The sequence below is a fragment of the Gopherus evgoodei genome, chromosome 3 (genome assembly GCF_007399415.2).
Source record: "Gopherus evgoodei ecotype Sinaloan lineage chromosome 3, rGopEvg1_v1.p, whole genome shotgun sequence".
In the NCBI taxonomy this organism is placed as follows: domain Eukaryota; kingdom Metazoa; phylum Chordata; order Testudines; family Testudinidae; genus Gopherus; species Gopherus evgoodei.
Window position 1 is genome coordinate 6,424,869 of NC_044324.1, and position 17,019 is coordinate 6,441,887.

At 66.4% G+C, this 17,019-nt stretch overlaps 2 protein-coding genes across 3 annotated transcripts; one reads left to right on the forward strand and one right to left on the reverse strand.

The window, feature by feature from the left end:
* The first annotated feature begins 1,341 nt into the window (after positions 1-1,341).
* On the forward strand, positions 1,342-9,005 carry CD63 (CD63 molecule). The gene is made up of 8 exons (XM_030554820.1): positions 1,342-1,479; positions 1,816-1,892; positions 6,932-7,120; positions 7,331-7,405; positions 7,645-7,740; positions 7,935-8,084; positions 8,426-8,509; positions 8,847-9,005. Exons 2-8 carry the CDS (start codon positions 1,827-1,829, stop codon positions 8,910-8,912), a joined length of 726 nt encoding a protein of 241 aa, XP_030410680.1. The 5' UTR covers positions 1,342-1,479; positions 1,816-1,826; the 3' UTR covers positions 8,913-9,005.
* Positions 9,006-11,091: 2,086 nt separating this feature from the next.
* RDH5 (retinol dehydrogenase 5) lies at positions 11,092-15,944 on the reverse strand. Of its 2 annotated transcripts, none has more exons than XM_030554814.1 (5): positions 15,860-15,944; positions 13,330-13,651; positions 12,791-13,049; positions 12,126-12,289; positions 11,092-11,408 (listed from the first exon to the last, which is right to left on the reverse strand). In XM_030554814.1, exons 2-5 carry the CDS (start codon positions 13,640-13,642, stop codon positions 11,185-11,187), a joined length of 960 nt encoding a protein of 319 aa, XP_030410674.1. In that variant the 5' UTR covers positions 13,643-13,651; positions 15,860-15,944; the 3' UTR covers positions 11,092-11,184. The 2 variants fall into 2 exon arrangements, with proteins under 2 accessions (XP_030410674.1, XP_030410675.1); XM_030554815.1 differs by lacking the exon at positions 15,860-15,944 and adding an exon at positions 14,024-14,379.
* Positions 15,945-17,019: the final 1,075 nt, after the last annotated feature.

Sequence of the window (17,019 nt, forward strand, 5' to 3'; positions counted from 1 at the left end):
AGAAAATCAGGCCTGAGGGGGAGAACATAAGAACGGCCAGACTGGGTCAAACCAAGGGTCCATCCAGCCCAGTGTCCTGGCTGCTGACAGCAGCCAGTGCCAGGGCCCCAGAGGGAGTGACCCTAACAGGGAATCATCCAGTGACCCATCCCGTCGCCCATTCCCAGCTTCTGGCAGACAAGAGACTAGGGACCCCGTCCTGCCCAGCCTGGCTGGGAGCCATCGCTGGACTCTTGGCCTCTGTGAACTTCTCTGGTTCTTTTCTGAACCCTGCTATAGTCCTGGCCTTCACAACATCCCTTGGCGAGGAGTTCCACCGGTGACTGCGTTGTGTGAAGAAACACTGCCTTTTCTTTGTTTTAAACCTGCTGCCTAGTCATTTCATTGGGTGACTCCTAGTTCTTGTGTTATGAGTAAATAACCCTCCCTTTTTTCCTTTCTCCACACCAGGCAGGGTTTTATAGCCCTGGGTCATATCTCCCCATAGTCAGCACTTTTCCAAGCTGAACAGTCCCAGTCTCACGAATCTCTCCTCACACGACAGCCGGTCCAAACCCCTCGTCATTGTTGTTGCCCTTTTGTGAACTTTTTCCAATTCCAACAGGGCCACCACATCTGCAGGCCATGGTCAAGGAGTGGGCGTCCCGTGGATTGACACGTGATATTTTCTCTTATCTCTCCCTGTCCTAACATCCCTGTTTGCTTTTCTGCCCACTGAGTGTTTTCAGAGACCCAGCCAGTGAAAGGCAGGACGTGACTAGGGAGGGTTATTTGCCCGTTCCCTGGGGTCGCCGATGAAGTGAACAGGCAGCAGGTTCCTACACCAGAGCAGCGCGTTTCCATGCAATGCACAGTTAACCTGCGGAACTCATCGCCAGGGGATGTTGTGAAGGGCCCAGAGTATAACTGGGTTCAGGAAAGAACTGGGTCAGTTCAGGGGCAGGGCTGGGAGCTGCGGGGGGCTCGGCCAGCTGCTCTGGCCGGGCTGCTGGGGTCCGGGGCTAGATGGACCCTGGCTAAGCCAGGGGCCATGGAGCTGCAGGAAATAGCTGTTCATTCCCGGGGAGATCTCAGGTCACGCGGGGCTGTGGGGCGCTTTCCAAGGGGCAAAGTCAAACCCCAGCCACAAGTGGGGGGCTGAGCGGACCCCGCCCCGCAGGCTCCCCCCCAAGACGCCAGCCATAGCCGCGTGGGGCAGGTCCCGGGGCTCGCAGGGCCGGGCCGGGCCGGGCCGGGCGTGGGGGAGGATTTAACCGGGGCCCCCGGAGCCGGGGCTGGGAACCACCCAGGGGCGGGGTCGCCCCACGCCCACTCGTGACTCTCCTGTTGACTCACAGGGTCACATGGTGCCGGGGCCCCTCCTGCTACCTGCGTGGAGCCGAGCAGTCAAGTGACCGACAGGGCAGCTGCGTCCCGCGGGAGGAGGCAGGAGCCGGCTGGGTGCAAGGAGCGGTCGCTGCTTTCCGGGGGGAGACTGAGGTGAGGGCGGCGGGGGGTCCCGGAGGGGAAAGATCCGGCTGGGGGGAATTCAGGGGGGCAGCGCGGATCCGGAGGCGGGGATTCAGGGGGGCGGAATCCGGCGGGGTGGGGGGCCGGAGGCGGGGATTCAGGGGGGAATCCGGCGGGGTGGGGGGCCGGAGGCGGGGATTCAGGGGGCCGGGGGGGGAATCCGGCGGGGATTCAGGGGGCCGGAGGAGGGATCCGGTGGGGTTGGGGGGGGATCCGACAGGGTCGGCCTTTCCCTGGGAGAAGGGGTGGGGGGGCGCTGCTCTCCCCCCCCCGCGCCGCGGCTCTGAGCTCTGTGTCCCCCCCCAGCACCGGGCGCCATGGCGTTGGAGGGCGGCATGAAATGCGTCAAGTTCCTGGTTTTCTTCTTCAACTTCTTGTTCTGGGTGAGTCGGGCCCGGCCCCCCCGCCCTGCCCTCGTTCCCTCGGGTGACCCGAGCCGGCTCCTGACCCCCAAGTCTCCCCATGGGCGCGTCTCCTTGCCCCCTTCGCGGGGGGCCCAGGCTCCATCCCAGCTCTGCGGAGGGGGGGGGGAAGCTGGAGACTCCCCAGGGTCCCTGGAGTTGGACCGGGTGGCGCTCCCCATGGACGGGCAGTGGCAGGTAGGGGGGTCGGGTCCCTCCGGATGTGGGGGGCTGACCCCCTCTCTAGCAGGGCAGGGAGGGGCTGAGCCAGGGTGGGGCTCCTCATGGATGGGCTGTGGCAAGTGGGGGGCGTCAGGTCCCTCCAGACGTGGGGGGCTGACCCCCTCTCTAGCAGGGCAGGGAGTGGGGCTGGGTGGAAGGTCTCCAGGGGCCTGTTGTCCCGTCACTGCAGGGATCTCGGACCCTCCTCAGAAGCAGCTGGGCTGCCCCATGGCCGGCTGGAGGCCTGGCTAGATGGGCCCCGGCTGGTGCTGATGTGTGGGGCTGAGGGGCCAGTTTGGCTCGTTAGAGAGACTAGGAGATTCCCACTCCCAGCTCTGAGCCCCTCTGACGTTTGGAGGGAGCTGGTTCTTGGTTCTGGCCCAGCCCCAAGGAGGCTCCGTTCCCCTGCTGTGAGGGCTGGACCTCGGCTAGCTGCAGCCCAGTTCTGGTGGCCAGTGCGGGGCTCCAAGGGGCCCTAAAAACACGCAGAACATCACTAATACCAATGCCGGCCTCACGCTGGGGGCCAGGGAGGCGAGGAAGTTGGCTAGAATTGTCACGAACCTGGTGCCACTCAGACCTTTGTGGCCACACCGGGACTCTCCCGTACCTGTTTGCAGTATCAGGTCTATGACAACAGGCTTGGTGCTCTGACTTTACCTGGCAGAGAGCATAGTACAGGCCTTGGCTAGTGATGGCTCTGCCCAGCTCATGCCCATGGGTTGCAGGAGTTTCCATTTAACGTGTCTGGAGGGTGCAAACCAACCCAGAATTGCAGGTAAGCTGGTTGGGCCTTCCCTGGCTGCACCCGGCTCTCCACTGGGGTGGGGCACAAGGGGTTGGGCCACGAGGCTTTTTCTGGTGCTTCTGGGCAGGAGATCTGGAGGGTGTCTGCTTGGGAGTGACTGACTTATTTGGGGGGTGGGCAGCTCATCCTAAACAGGAGTCAGCTGGGGAGGTGTGGCTCCCCACCCCCATGCCAGAGTAGCTGGTGATTTATGGCTAATAGCCCAGCAGCTGCACTGTCAACACAGAACCAGCCAGCATTAGGCTTCAGAGGTAACGCCTCGATGCAGTGAGTGGGTCATACACATTTTTCCCAAGAGCGGCTGGAGATTTGGTGCCTGACCGCCAGGGCCGCTCGACAGCGTATTCAGCGGCGATAGAATTGCCCTGCTGGCTAAGCCCAAAGCAGGCCTGGGGCGGGCAGTGCCAGGGCTGGCTTACCCTCCCCTCGCTGGCCCTGGACAGATGCCCCCTCCACGCAGGGAGCTGGGCCTCCCTGGCCCGTTCGCCCCTCGACATCTCTGCTGATGCTGCCATGGCCTGTCCATGACCCAGTGACCTCCAGGGAGCTGGGCCCCCGGCCCCGAGGGAGATGCTGTTGCAGCCGGTGTCATGTGCCATCGAACGGCCCAGGGGAAGTGGCTGGTGGGGAAAGACCCGGGCAGCGCCTAACGGCTCTGGGCTTCGATCGTAATCGGGCTGTGATTGCCCAACGGAACTGGCCGGAGGAGGAGGGCGCGTCCTGCCGGGAAGGGGGGGCTGAGTCACCCCTCGTAGGCGGGAGGAGCGGCTCGCACGGGGGTCTCACTTGCCCAATGGTGGGAAGGAGCCAGGGCCTCCTGTCCGAGCCCCACCCAGCCAGGGAGGTCTCAGAGTTCGGTGGAGGGGGCATGTGCCCAGCCCTGGCCACTGTCCCTCAGAGGCTGGCAGGCCGACCCTCCAGACCCGTTGGCACCGGGGAATCCCTGGGCGGTGCTGGAACACTCGTGGTGCCAGGGATATGGCCCAGGTACCCGCAGTCAGGCTTAGCGGCGGGTGGGTGCTGGAGCGCCCGTGGTGCCAGGGATATGGCCCAGGTACCCGCAGTCAGGCTTAGCGGCGGGTGGGTGCTGGAGCGCCCGTGGTGCCAGGGATATGGCCCAGGTACCCGCAGTCAGGCTTAGCGATGGGTGGTGCTGGAGCACCCGTGGTGCCAGGGATATGGCCCAGGTACCCGCAGTTGGGCTCAGCGGTGGGTGGTGCTGGAGCGCCCGTGGTGCCAGGGATATGGCCCAGGTACCCGCAGTTGGGCTCAGCGGTGGGTGGTGCTGGAGCGCCCGTGGTGCCAGGGATATGGCCCAGGTACCCGCAGTCAGGCTTAGCGGCGCGTGGGTGCTGGAGTGCCTGTGGTGCCAGGGATATGGCCCAGGTACCCGCAGTCAGGCTTAGCGGCGCGTGGGTGCTGGAGTGCCCGTGGAGTCAGGGATATGGCCCAGGTACCCGCAGTCAGGCTTAGCGGCGCGTGGGTGCTGGAGCGCCCGTGGTGCCAGGGATATGGCCCAGGTACCCGCAGTCAGGCTCAGCGGCGCGTGGGTGCTGGAGTGCCTGTGGAGCCAGGGATATGGCCCAGGTACCCGCAGTCAGGCTTAGCGGCGCGTGGGTGCTGGTGCGCCCGTGGAGTCAGGGATATGGCCCAGGTACCCGCAGTCAGGCTTAGCGGCGGGTGGGTGCTGGAGCGCCCGTGGAGCCAGGGATATGGCCCAGGTACCCGCAGTCAGGCTTAGCGGCGGGTGGGGGCTGGAGCCAGGGGAATGAGCGCCTGGCCCAGCAGTGGCCCTTGTGACCCCAGTGGCGGGTCTGTATCTCCCCTTGGCCCGGCATGGACGGGGGGCAGCCCTCGGTGAGTAGCTCAGGGGAGCGTCCCTGGTGTTTGCACAGGCAGGCAAGCTGGCCGCTCTGTTTACCCTCCCTGGCAGGTAAACACACTTGGGCACATGGGGCTTTCCTGGGGTGGGGATCCCAGCGGACCAAGCGTCACTGAAAGGGCTCTGGCTCGGGGTCTCTGACTGGTGCCCTGTGCTGCCCTCCCCACCCCAAACACCAGCGATTAAGGCTCCAGAAGGTAGAGCGGCCTCATTCGGCAGATGGGGAAACTGAGGCACGGGCAGGGACTTGGCTGTGGCAGAGTTGCTACCGGAACCCCGGGGGCCTGAGCCACCTCTGCTCTAACCGCTGGGTGTTGCTCCCCTCCCAGGGTGGGGATGGGAACCCCAGAGGCCTGACTCCTAGGGGAGGGGGAGCCCAGGGCAGCTCGCCGGCTGCAGCTGGAGGCGATTTGTTGCAGGGCTGGTTGGGTCCCGCTTTGCACCAAGAGCTCGTCCTGCTGGTGGGGGTGGGGGTGGGGGTTGAGCCAGGGCTGGGCTAACGTGGCAGCCGCCCGGCCCTGTGTGGTGGGGCCGGCATCAGCCCCGGGATCCAGGGGAGGGGGTCGAGCTTGGCATCGGGCCCTGTAGCAGAAAAGCCGGTGCCAGGATCCTCTACCCCCTGCGAGGCCTCCCAACACGCACGCACACACACACACCCCGCCTGCGAGCAGGCCAGGCCGGAAACCCGGGCTCCAGAGTCCCTCGGCTTTAATCCGCCCCCCCCCCCCCCCCCGCCATGTAGCTGGGCTGGAGGAGGAGAAGAAGAAAGGCGGCTGGGCTCGGGGGGGAACAGAGAGGGCAGGGTGGAAGGGGGGCATTATTCCCCTGTTGGGGACCCCCAGGCCCGGTCACACCCTGGGGCGGAGCCTGTTCTCCCATGTGGCTTCTTCCGGTTGCACTCCCCCCGCTGGTTCCAGCTGATCCTGACCCCCCCCGGGGGGGGCTGAGCAGGGAGAAAGGGGAGGTCCAGAGTCACAGGAGGGGGGAGGGGCTCCATGGGGTCACAGTGCTCGGACCTGGGGGGTGCTGAGTCCCCAGCTCTGTCCTGCTGGTACCAAATCACCCCCCCGCTCAGTGGGGTGGGGCCGGGCAGGGGCCTATGATGTGGCGGAGCAGTGCTGCCCTTGCCCAGCAGAGGGCAGTGGGGCGCACACCCTGTCTGCCCCGCTGAGTGGGGCCAGGGCGGCTTGGTCCCTGCCAGCCTCTGTCCCGGGACTGACCTGGCCCAGTGTCCCCTCCCCTCTCTCTGCCCCTTGATGCCAGGCGAGTGGGTGGAGTCCACGCCCCGTGGTCTGTGTTCCTTGGGCAGGGAAAGGTAAATAGGGCCGGGCGGGGCTGTTTGGGAAGGGGGTGGAGGCTGGCGGGGGAGGGGGGGTGAAGTTCAGGGGAGTTTGTGCTTTGAGATCCTCAGACAGGATGGGGAGATGAGGCTGCAGGGCCTGGGTCTGTCTGTGGATTGCTCTCTAGGGCCAGGTGGGACTTATTGGGAGGTTCTCACCCCTCCCCTTGCTCCAGATTGTCTTTAGGGTGGGGGTCTCTCTGCCCCCCCATTCTGGTGTCTGAGGTGCTGCCAGGGCAGCTGGTATCTGCATGGCATTGCCCTGGCACTGCTCAGGGGCATGGGGTGCGAACCCCGGTGTCCTGGCTGAATTCTGACTGGGGGGAGGGGTATCCCTAACTCTCCAAACCCCTCCCCCAGGAGGGGATACTGGGCAGGACCTGCAGGGAGGGAACACCTTTCTCCAGCCCTGCCCCAGAGGTGGCTGCATTTCAAGCGTGGCTGACATGTGCTTTGGGATCCTGGGGGGACATTTAAGCTCTTGTAGCAAATAGAGGAACTCCCTGAGGATGGCAGGACTGGCACTCGCATCCCCCCTTCTCCTCGTTCCAAAAGCCACCCCGGCTATGGGCGAATCCTCATCGGCTGCCAGCAGTATGGGGCTGTGACACACAGCTGAGCAGGTCAGGTGCCATCCAGCAGAGGGGACATGGCAGCACGTTCTTGGCTCTGGGGGGGCCCGGGGCCAGCCCAGGGCCCCTGTTGCCTGGGTTTGGGAGGGGTGCTGACCAGGCCATGCGTGGGGTTGACCTGTGCCCGTCCCCCCCCAGCTCTGCGGTGTCGCCCTCATCGTCATCGGGATCTTGGTGCAGATCGATCTCAACAAGACACTGATCATGAGCAGCGCTTCGGCCTCGGGTGCCCCCATCGTCATCATCGTGGTGGGCGTCGTCATCTTCTTCGTCTCCTTCTTCGGCTGCTGCGGGGCCTCCAAGGAAAACTACTGCATGGTCACCACGGTGAGGGGGCGCAGCCAGCGGCAGAGCCGGGGGGGCAGGATTCAGGGGCATCACAAGGGTTTACGGCTGGGGGGCAAGGAGTCTGGTGGGGGCGAGGTTGGGGGACAGGATTCAGGGGCATCACAAGGGTTTAGGGCTGGGGGGCAGGGAGCACGGGGGGGGCTGTGGGTCAGGGCTGAGAGGCACCACTCACCCTGCTCTCCCCCACAGTTCGCCATCCTGCTCACCTGTATCTTCCTGGTGGAGATCGCAGCTGCCATCGCCGGGTACATCTTCAAGGACAAGGTGGGCACCTTGCTGCCGTGTGGATCCCGCAATGGAGGGGTCCTGCTCCCCCGGCGCAGGGGTCTCTCGGGGAGACGTGCTTGGGGCTGCCAGGGGATCGCCAGTGGGGCTCAGCCTGGGTCCAGGCCTGCCCAGCTGAGGTTGTGGGTGACGCGAGAGCCCACAAGGGGGCGCTCGGTCCCGGCAGCCCTGTCCCTCTGGGGCCGCATGTGGCTGCTCTGACCCCCTGCTCCCCCCAGGTCCGCACTGCGCTCCAGGTCGGCCTGGAGGACGCCGTGAGGAAATACAGCAACGACTCGCTGATACGGGACACCATGGACGAACTGCAGAAGACAGTGAGTGGGGGGGTGACCTTTCACCCCATTTGGGGGACCAGGTGGGGTGTTGCTGGACCAAGGTTCCCTCTCTCAGCTGGGGAGGGACCCAGGAGTCCTAACTCCCAGCCACGTGCTCTAACCACTAGACCTCGCATCCCTGAGGCCAGACAGCTCCCGTTTGCTCTGATGCCTGGTTCTCTCCTCGTCTGCAGTATTCCTGCTGCGGCGCCCAAAACTACACCGACTGGTTCGACGTCGAACCGTTCGAAAGCAACCACAGCGTCCCCAGATCCTGCTGCTTGGCCAACGCCACCACGGCCACCTGCAACATCAATCCCACCTCTGCCACCATCAACGTCCGAGTGAGTTCCAGCCTGGGACCGGGGTGTGTGTGGGCAGGACAGGGAGAAAGGGGGGTTTGCACTGTCCCAGCTGGGGTGTGTGTGTGCGTGCATGGGGCGCAGGTGAAAGGGGGTTTGCACTGTCCCAGCTGGGGTGGGGGTGTGTGTGTGGGCAGGACGGGGGGAAGAGGGGGATTTGCACTGTCCCAGCTGGGAGTGGTGGTGTGGGCAGAGCTGGGCGGAAAAGGGGGTTCACATTGTCCCAGCTGGGGACGGTGTGCATGTGGGCAAAGCTAGGGAGAAAGGGGGGTTCACATTGTCCCAGCTGAGTCGCTGAGCTCCCTCGTCGGCTCCCCCCGCAGGGCTGTGCGGACAGCGTCGAGACCTGGCTGAAGAAACACATCGTGATCGTGGCGGCCGTGGCGCTGGGCATCGCCTTCTTCGAGGTACCGAGCACCCTGCCCCATGTCATGCCCCACCCTGGCTCTTGGCCACGCCCTGGCTCCTGGCCCTGCCCCATGGCATGCCCCACCCTGGCTCCTGGCCCCGCCCCATGGCATGCCCAGTGCCTGAGTCCGCACATGGGCAGCCTGAATGGGCCGGGCAGTGCTGGGGAATCCAGAGTGCCGGACAACTTCCCCTGCCCTAGATCCTGCGGCTGGGGGTGAGCTGGAGGTGCCCCTCCCTCTAATGGGCTGGAGGGCAAGGGTCGCAGTGCCCAGCGGGTGGCGGAGGGGGGGTCATTGGCATCGCAGTCGCCTGACGCCTCGTCCCCTCTTGCAGCTCCTGGGCATCGTCTTCGCCTGCTGCCTCATGAAGGGCATCCGGAGCGGCTACGAGGTCATGTAGCGGCTGGGCCAGGACTCCGGGGGCTCCCCAGGGCGCGTCTCTGCCCCTTTAAGCCGTCAGACCCGCCTTCTTTCCACAGCGCCCCCTGGTGGGCAGATCCTGTCCTGCAGTGGTTACCGTATTCCTTCTAATGGACGGGCAGCAGGTGCCTTAAACATTTGCCAAAACCCCTCCCCCTTTTCTTATTTTAGCTGCCCCTCCCCCCCACCTCTCCAGTACCGGGAGAGGGGAGCTCGGGGGGGTGGGGTCTCTGTCTTTGGGGGGAGGGGGGAATGTTGATATGTTGAAGATGTGGGGGGGGGGGGCACAATATTTTGAAAATAAAAAGCTTCCCCAGAACGCTCCATTCTGATGCCTCTGGGGCTCCTTTGGCCCAGGCTTGGGGGGCAAGGGGGAGATTCAACCTAGTCCCGTCTGGTGTCCATTTCCCCCCTCTCTCCCCTAGCCGTGGTGGGGCCTCCCCCAGCTCTGCTCCCGAGAGGCAGCTCTTGGGTGGGGGGCGCGGTGACTCAAAGTGCCCCTGTGCCCCGCCCCCAGGCCAAGTACCGGCGTCGGCCGGGCTTGAAGCAGGTGTTACCTGGGCTGCCTGGGGGAGAGGACGTGGCCTGGCAGCCTGGGCTGGATCAGGGCCATGAGGGGGATTCCCACACACACGGCCTTGGGGGTCCTAGGGGAGCAACCCCCCCCCCGTCAGTGGTGAGTGGGGGGCAGGGCCTGCCCAAAGTGTTAACCCCTCTGCTGCTGCAGTGGGGGCACGACCAGGAGCCTGGGGGGCATTTCTCATCTTCCCCAGCCCCCCAGGTCCCTCTGACCCATGAGTCCCCAGCTCCCTTCCAGCCCAGGGCCAGTGACCACACACCGAGAATTTCACCCACCTGGGCTGGTTTGATTCTGTATTTGACAGGTGGCCCCTCCCTGGAAGCAGCGTGGGAGGGGGCTGCTCGTTCATCTCCCTCCCTCCCCCCTTTAATGTTTTTCAGCCCATGAAGGCCTCTGGCAACTGTTGTCATGGAAACTTGTCCCGGCCCCTCCCCTCCGGAAGGGTCATGCTTCCTGCAGCGGGGCCCCCGGGGGCTGGGTGGAGACAGGAGGGGCCCTGCTGTGCTGAGCAGCTGAGAGCCTGGCCGCTCCCAAGCCAGCAGGAGCCCCTGGGGGCGGGGGCGGGGGATCAGCTAGTTATGGGGTGAGGCCGCTGGGGCCCCCTGCTGACCAGATGTGGGGCTTGGCCCTGGCAGCCAGTGGCCTCCTGGCGTCCCCTCTGCCCCCCACAGTGGGCGCAGGCACCCGTAGGGGACACCCCCTCCCCCCACTCCATCTCCGGGTCCCCAATGGCCAGGCAAGGGGGTCCGTGACCCATACATGGGCCGGGAAGCTGAGTCCCAGCAGCTCGTCTCACCTGGGAGCAGCCCCATAGCTGTACCCCCCCACCTGGAGCAGCCCATCCCCCATAGCGAAGGAGCTTTGGCTTTACTTGGGGCCTGGCTGCCCCCACTGGTGAGAGCTAGTGGGACACCCCGAGGGGGCATTTACTGGCTCCCAGTTGGGCCCTCTGCTGGTCACATGTGAGGCTGCGTGGGGGGGCAACCTACCCAGCCCCCAGCTTTGCAGGTTCAAGCCCTGGGGCCGGAGCCAGCAGGATGTGAGCTGTGGGCGTGTGGGTCTGGCCCTTCCTTTTAAAAGGGGCAGAGCCTGCAGCCCCAGGACAGCGTAGGCACCCGCTGCCTCTGCCCAGCCCGGGGACCCGCTGCCCAGCCCGGGGACCCGCTGCCCAGCCTGGGGACGTGTCTCTCGAAGCTCCACAGGGAACCCAGACAGGGGTCCTGCTTTCCAGTGTCCTGGCCCCAGCGCTCCCTTGAGCAGCTGGGCTGAGAACCCAGGCGTCCTGACCCCCACCCCCGGCCCCCTCCCTTCCCAGCAGCTGGGCTGAGAACCCTGGCGTCCTGACCCCCACCCCCGGCCCCCTCCCTTCCCAGCAGCGGGGCTGAGAACCCCGGCATCCTGACCCCCACTCCCAGCAGTGGGGCAAGCCCCACGGCACCCTGCTCGCCTCTGGCCCCTCAAGCTGTCTCGCGCTGAGCAGGGGGCTGGCGGGAGGCGAAGCCCAGCTGGGAAGGGGACTCACCTGATCCCTGCCCCCCCCCCCCCGGGGGAACGTGAACAGAGCTGAGCGGGCCGGGCCTGGCGTCCTTTGGGGGCTGGTTTATTTCCAACAGGCTGTGGGGCACCGGAGCCCGATCACATTCTTTGGGCTCAACCCCATGCAGTGCTGGGGCTAGCGGACGCGGAGGGCCGGCTTTGGCAGGATCGTGGCCAGCACCACATCCACCAGGAAGGCCGGCAGGTAGGAGGCCGGCAGCCAGAGCAGCTTGGCGTCCCAGCCGGCGCTGTAGCGCGTCCGCGGGTGCTTGGCCTGCAGCGCGTGCTCCATGCAGCTGGTCACCTTGCTCAGGTCGGGGTCGCAGATGAAGTTCATAATGAGCCGCTGCACCTTCAGGTCTGGGGGGGGGGGAGGCCGTGAGGCAGGGCCAGGCACAACCCCCCAATGCATGGCTCCCATTCCTGACTCCTGGGCCACTGCCTCCATGCCCTGGGCACCCCTGTGTTAGCAGCAAGATGCTGCCACCTCTGGGGTGGAGCATGGCAGCTGTTTAGACAGGGATCCCTTCCCTGGTGCTGAGATTCAACCACCTCAGGGTGGGGGCAGTGTTCATGCAGCAACTGGGCATGGGAGTTTAGGACAGGAAGTGAAGGCAGCTCCTGCATCCAGCAGAAGGCACAGCACTTCCTGTCTCGTCAGGGCCACGATTCTTTTCTTGTGCCCCCCGCCATCCCCCACATCTCTGCTTCTGCAGCACCTGGATCTCACAGCCCCCACCCCTGCAGCTGGGAGGGGTTCCCCATTTGGTGGCCACAGGGGCTGGACTGAGACACATGGGGGGGGGAGACAGAGAGAGCAGCCCCATGGGGTGAGTGCAGGGGCTCAGCTGACTCAGTTTCCCCCTGGCAGCTGGGTGGCACCAGCCCTGTTCTGCAGCTGGGGAAACTGAGGCAGGGTAGCAGGCAAGTGACTTGGCTGGGGGTCTCAGAGGATGAAGGGAGCCCCCCATTCTCCTTAAGCCTGTGACCTGGGCTCCCCTGTGCCAGAGGCTGCTGGATATGGGGGGGGGCTAGAGCCCCAGCTCTGGGGGTCGGCCCTGGGCCCCTGGCACTCACACTGGTGGAAGAAATCCTCCCCGTAGCTCTGCCTGGCCTCGGGCTCCAGCTGGCTCCACAGCTGCTGCAGAGAGGCCTCGATGGTGTCCAGGCTGGTCACGGCCGTCTTGAAGAACCCGGGTTCGACGATGGACACGCGCACCCCGAAGTGGTACATGTCCCGCCTGCAAGGCAGCGGCGTGAGCAGGCCCCGGCCGCGCGGCCTGCTGGGGAAGTGCCCCGTAGGCCTGGGAGAGCCTGGGGGGGCAGGGACCAGGCTGGATCCTGAACGGAGCTGAGTGGCCGGGGCCCAGGCGTTAACTCCATGTCCAGAAGAGGGAGCTAACTCTGCTGCGGTGCCGCATCAACGCGGGGGCAGGGCAAGAACCCAGGAGTCCTGGCTCTCTTCCCCTCACCCCCCTCCCAGAGCCAGGAGAGAACCCAGAAGTCCTGGTTCTCTTCCCCCGCTGCTCTAACCACTAACCCCCACTCCTCTCCCAGAGCCAGGGAGAGAACCCAGGAGTCCTGGCTCCCAGCCCATCCCCCAGCAAAGAGTTGAAGGATGGGGGGTAACCCAGGCCTGCTCTGAGAGGGGGCCTTGCAGAGGGCGCTACCTCCCAGTGTGGTATAACGGGGGGCCGGGGAAGGGGGCAGGAGGTGGGGGGCTATGTGCCAGGGGGGCTCACCGCAGGCTGTCGGAGAAGGCCTCCACCGTGTACTTGGAGATGCAGTAGCCGCCCCCGTTGGCTGAGAGCCGCCCCAGGACGCTGGACGTGTTCACCACGCGGCCCCGCGCCCGCTTCAGCAGCGGCAGGAGCCCCAGGGTCACCTCGATGAGGCCGAAGGTGTTGACCGCCAGGACCTGCCGGAAATCCTGGATCCGCATCCACTCGGTGGGGCCGATGGGGTTTGCCACCCCCGCGTTGTTCACCAGCCCGAAGAGACCTGCCAGGGCGAGAGCCGGGGTGTCCCCTGAGAGCCCCCCCCAGGGTGCCTCTGCCCCCTCATGGCGCCCCCAGGCACCTCTGCCCCTCAGCACGCCCCTGCCAGGAGCCCCCCAGTGCCTCTGCCCCCCAGGGTGCCCCCTGCCGGGAGCCCCCCTAGTGCTCCTGCCCCACCCCACACAGTATCCCTGGCTGGGTGTCTCCCCCCAAGCACCTCCACACCGCTCCCCACAGCACCCCCTGCTGGCAGAGGCCAGGCGATTCCCCCCCGCCCGGCTCACCTTTCTCCCCCACCTCAGCCCGCACCCACTCCACGGCCTGCCGGATGCTCTCGCTGCTGGTCACGTCGAGCAGGGTGGCGCGCAGGCCGGGCGAGCTGCTGCGCTGCAGGTTGGCAGCTCCCGTCTGGGTCAGGCACCCGGCCAGCACCCGGAAGCCCTTCCTGTCCAGCCGCTTGGCCAGCACGTGCCCAAAGCCCGAGTCGCAGCCCGTGATGAAGACGTGCTTGTCCTGGACGCTGGCCAGGGTCTGCCGGTCCCGCAGGTACCAGCCCAGCGCCCACACCAGGGCTGCCAGGCCCACGTAGAACCACATGGCAGGCACCTGCGGCCAAACACACCAGCCTCAGCGCTGGAGGGGAGGGGGCTGCACAAGGAACCCAGGTGTCCTGGTCCCGACCCCCCCCTCGCTCTAACCACTAGTCCCCACTTCCTTCCCGAAGTCATTTCACAGGGTGTTTGCAGCAGGGTGAGGCAGGTGCCCTGAGCAGGGGGTTGGTCCCCTGGCATCAGCCCACTGGCTTCGGGCAGGGACTGGGGGGGGCGCGTGGCTTGGGAGGGGCACTTACCACTTGGCAACTCCATGGTGTAGGAAGCCCCCCAGCCCCCCACCCACTGCATGGCCCATCACCCCCTCTCTGTGCAGCCTCCCTCCCTTGGGGTGCAAGAACCCCCCAGAGCCATAGCTCCCCCTTACCCCCCATGGGCCAGTCACCGCGACAACCTGCCCGAACTAGGCCGTGGGCGTGCTGGGGATTAGCCGGGATCAGCGCGTCAGAGGCTGCCTGGCGCCCAGCTCCCGTGAGGAGGGGCCGGGGGCCTCTTCCCTGTTACAGAGATGGAGAAACTGAGGCACAGAGTGGGGATGGGCCGGGCCAGGGTGGCAAAGCCCGAAATGGAATCCAGGCATCCCACGAGTGATGGGGCTGCCCCCCCCGGTTGGTGCCCCATGCACCCGCGTTCTGGGCAGGGAGCTGGACAGTGTGAACCTGGCCATTGGCTCCTGCAGTCACGAGGGGAGAGCTCACCCCCCCACTGTCCCGGGACACGCTAAGCCCCCTGGGGCTCGGGGGGGGGGAGCTTCCTGTCATACCTGCTAATCCCCCTGGCCAGGGGTGTCGGTGCCTGGACCCCATGTCACCTGCATGCCCCCCCCCACACACAGGTGGCCCTGGACGGGGCGAGCGGAGCCATGCAGGTCACCCCCTCGAGCCCCCAGAGAACCCTGCCTTGAGCTTGGGGGCTTGGAAGGGGTCACGGGGGCGGGGCAGAGTGACAGCTGGGCTCTGCACCTGGAGGCACTGGGGGGGAGGGGCACGCTGATCAGCAGGGTCGGGGGGCCCAGCGCCCCCCCCCAAGAACCAGGGTTCTACCGAGGGGCTCCCGGCAGGGGCTGGCAGGAACGGGTGAAGGTGCATCCCATTCCCTGGCCCTGGAGGCAGAGCGGGGCCGGCTGCCCAGTGCCCTGTGGCTGGCGGCAGGTGGGGGGCATTACCAAGGGGGATTAGCCCCGTGCTCCTGAATCCCCTGAACAGCGAGAGGCCCGGCTGGGGAGGAGGATTCATAACCTCGAGGGAGCTGGGCACATCCCAGCGAGGGCCACCTGGGCACAGGCCGGGCCGGGCCAGGCCAGTCCGTGCCTCCTCCAGGGGCTGCACCCCAAGTCTGTGCCCCCCCATTCCAGTTCTCCTGGGGGGAAGGGTGCCCAGCAATCCCTGCTGTGTTAGTCTCCCTCACCCCAGCGGCTGCCCTGGGATCCAGCTGGGTAGGCCCGGTCCTGCCCACCTCCCCCCAGCCCCAGCAGGTGCTGGTGCCAGCGTTGGAAGGGTTAACGGAGGGGCCAGTTGCCTCGCCCAGGGCCCAGCTGGCCTGAGATGACCCCCCCCCCCGAACGCGCCTCCCGCAGGCAAAGGGCCAACAGGGTCATGCCCCAGGCCTGCAGGGGCCCTGAGAGGGTCACACGGGCCCCCTGGCTCCACACCAGCCCCAGCACAAGCGAGATGCGGGAATGGCTGGACCACTGCCCCGGGCGGGCACAGCAGGACTTCGCTTGGGGCAGGGGGGGAGCTGCCTGCATCTCGGCACAGCTCCCGAGGGCCTCCCCAGGCACTGGCTGAGCTGTAACCGGGTGCCCCGTCCATGGCACAGGGAACATGTAGGGCCGGCTGCCACAGGACGGGCTGTGTTTCAGGTCGGTAAACCGAGGCACATAGCGGGGCAGGGGCTGGCCCACAGACCCAGCACAGGGCTGGGAACAGAACCCAGGCTCCTGATGCCCCATCTGGGCTTTCAGCCCACGTATGGTGAATCTCCGCGAGCAGCCGTGCTAGTGCCCCTCCAAAGCCCGGCCCCACAGCCTCGGGCTGCAGACATCGGGCGGGGGGGGGGGAAATCAGTGGCTGAGCCACTCACCCCATCTATGATCTGCACCAGCCACTAGCTCACCCCCCACGGGCCTGCACCCCCAACACACGGCAGCCTGGCCCTGGGCCCCAATTCACCCCCCCCCCAGCGCTGCCTTCACCCCACATACCGCCCTGCTGGTCAGACCGGCTCTGGGGCTGGGGCTGGGTCCTGCTCCCTGGGGCTGAGCCACACAAGTTCTGCGCCAGCCAAAGTCCGAGGAAGAGCTGATTGCCCCCCCCCACGCACGGGGCGGGCCCTGCCAGCCGGCGTTAACCCGTGCCAGCGCCAGGCCTGCAGAGTCCCCCAGCACGCCGCCAGGAGGAGCTGGGCACAGGGAGGGGGGCAGGGCTGGCTCTGCACCAGGCCAAGTCCAGAGGCAGAAGTGGGGCCCTGCCCCCCCATAGTGAATGCGCCCCCAGGAGCCCCAAGCCCCCAGCAATGGTCAGGGGCACGTGCCCCACAGGCAGGCAGTGAGGGGTAACGGGCTCTGGAGGGGACCAGGGCAGCCAGGCCAAGGTACGGGAGCGTGACAGAAGGGGTGAGGGCAGGGTGAGGGGCCAGCGGCGGCCCAGGCGTGGGCAGATGCCAGGAGCTTGCCATGTTGGATCCATTGAGCTGCACAAGGTCGGGGGGGGGTCTGGTGCATGCCTGCTCTGTGCCTCAGTTTCCCCAGCTGTACAATGGGTGCCCCAGGGTGAATTCCCTCATGGCACGTGGGGCGGGGGAGGAGCAGGCTCCCTGCCTCCCCCGCCCCCCGCGTGGTGGCAGCGAAGAGACGGCAGGACCCATTGGGCAGGTCGGGGTCATGGGACCAGGCTGGGCAGGGGAGGGCAGAGGAGGGGGTGGCTCACAGGCCCCTGGGTGCTAGAGGGGACCCCACGTGCCCAGGCACAGAACAGGAAACCCCCCTGCCAGGCCCCAGGCCTGGCCCAGCTTGTGGGGCGGGGAGGGGGATCAGCGCAGGGACCATGTGCTGAGTCTGGGGCTGGGGTGGGATTAGCAGGCGCCCGGGTCACACGGCTCCTTTGTCCGGGGTCTCGAGGTGGATTTAAGTGCGAAAGAGGATTTGGGGGAGGGGGAAGCCATGACCCGGCACAAACTCCCCCTCCCCCATGGGCCAAGTTCCTCCCATGGCCAGCGCTCCTGTCCTGCCCCCCCCTCACATCACCCCCTGCTGGGACCCACCCCCCCCGGCCAGCGCTCCTGCCCCACCCGACAGCACCCCCTGCTGGGACCCCCCGGCCAGCGCTCCTGCCCTGCCCCCCACAGCGCCCCCTGCTGGGACCC

Bases quoted from the DNA above. Each gene is read 5' to 3' on its own strand.
- CD63 (XM_030554820.1), top strand. From the start codon at position 1,827: ATGGCGTTGGAGGGCGGCATGAAATGCGTCAAGTTCCTGGTTTTCTTC. The intron at 7,741-7,934 runs GTGAGTGGGGGG...CCTCGTCTGCAG, and splicing joins TGGACGAACTGCAGAAGACA to TATTCCTGCTGCGGCGCCCA. The intron at 8,085-8,425 runs GTGAGTTCCAGC...CTCCCCCCGCAG, and splicing joins CTGCCACCATCAACGTCCGA to GGCTGTGCGGACAGCGTCGA.
- RDH5 (XM_030554814.1), bottom strand. From the start codon at position 13,642: ATGTGGTTCTACGTGGGCCTGGCAGCCCTGGTGTGGGCGCTGGGCTGG. The intron at 13,050-13,329 runs GTGAGCCGGGCG...TCGCCCTGGCAG, and splicing joins GGCTGAGGTGGGGGAGAAAG to GTCTCTTCGGGCTGGTGAAC. The intron at 12,290-12,790 runs GTGAGCCCCCCT...GCTGCCTTGCAG, and splicing joins GCCTTCTCCGACAGCCTGCG to GCGGGACATGTACCACTTCG.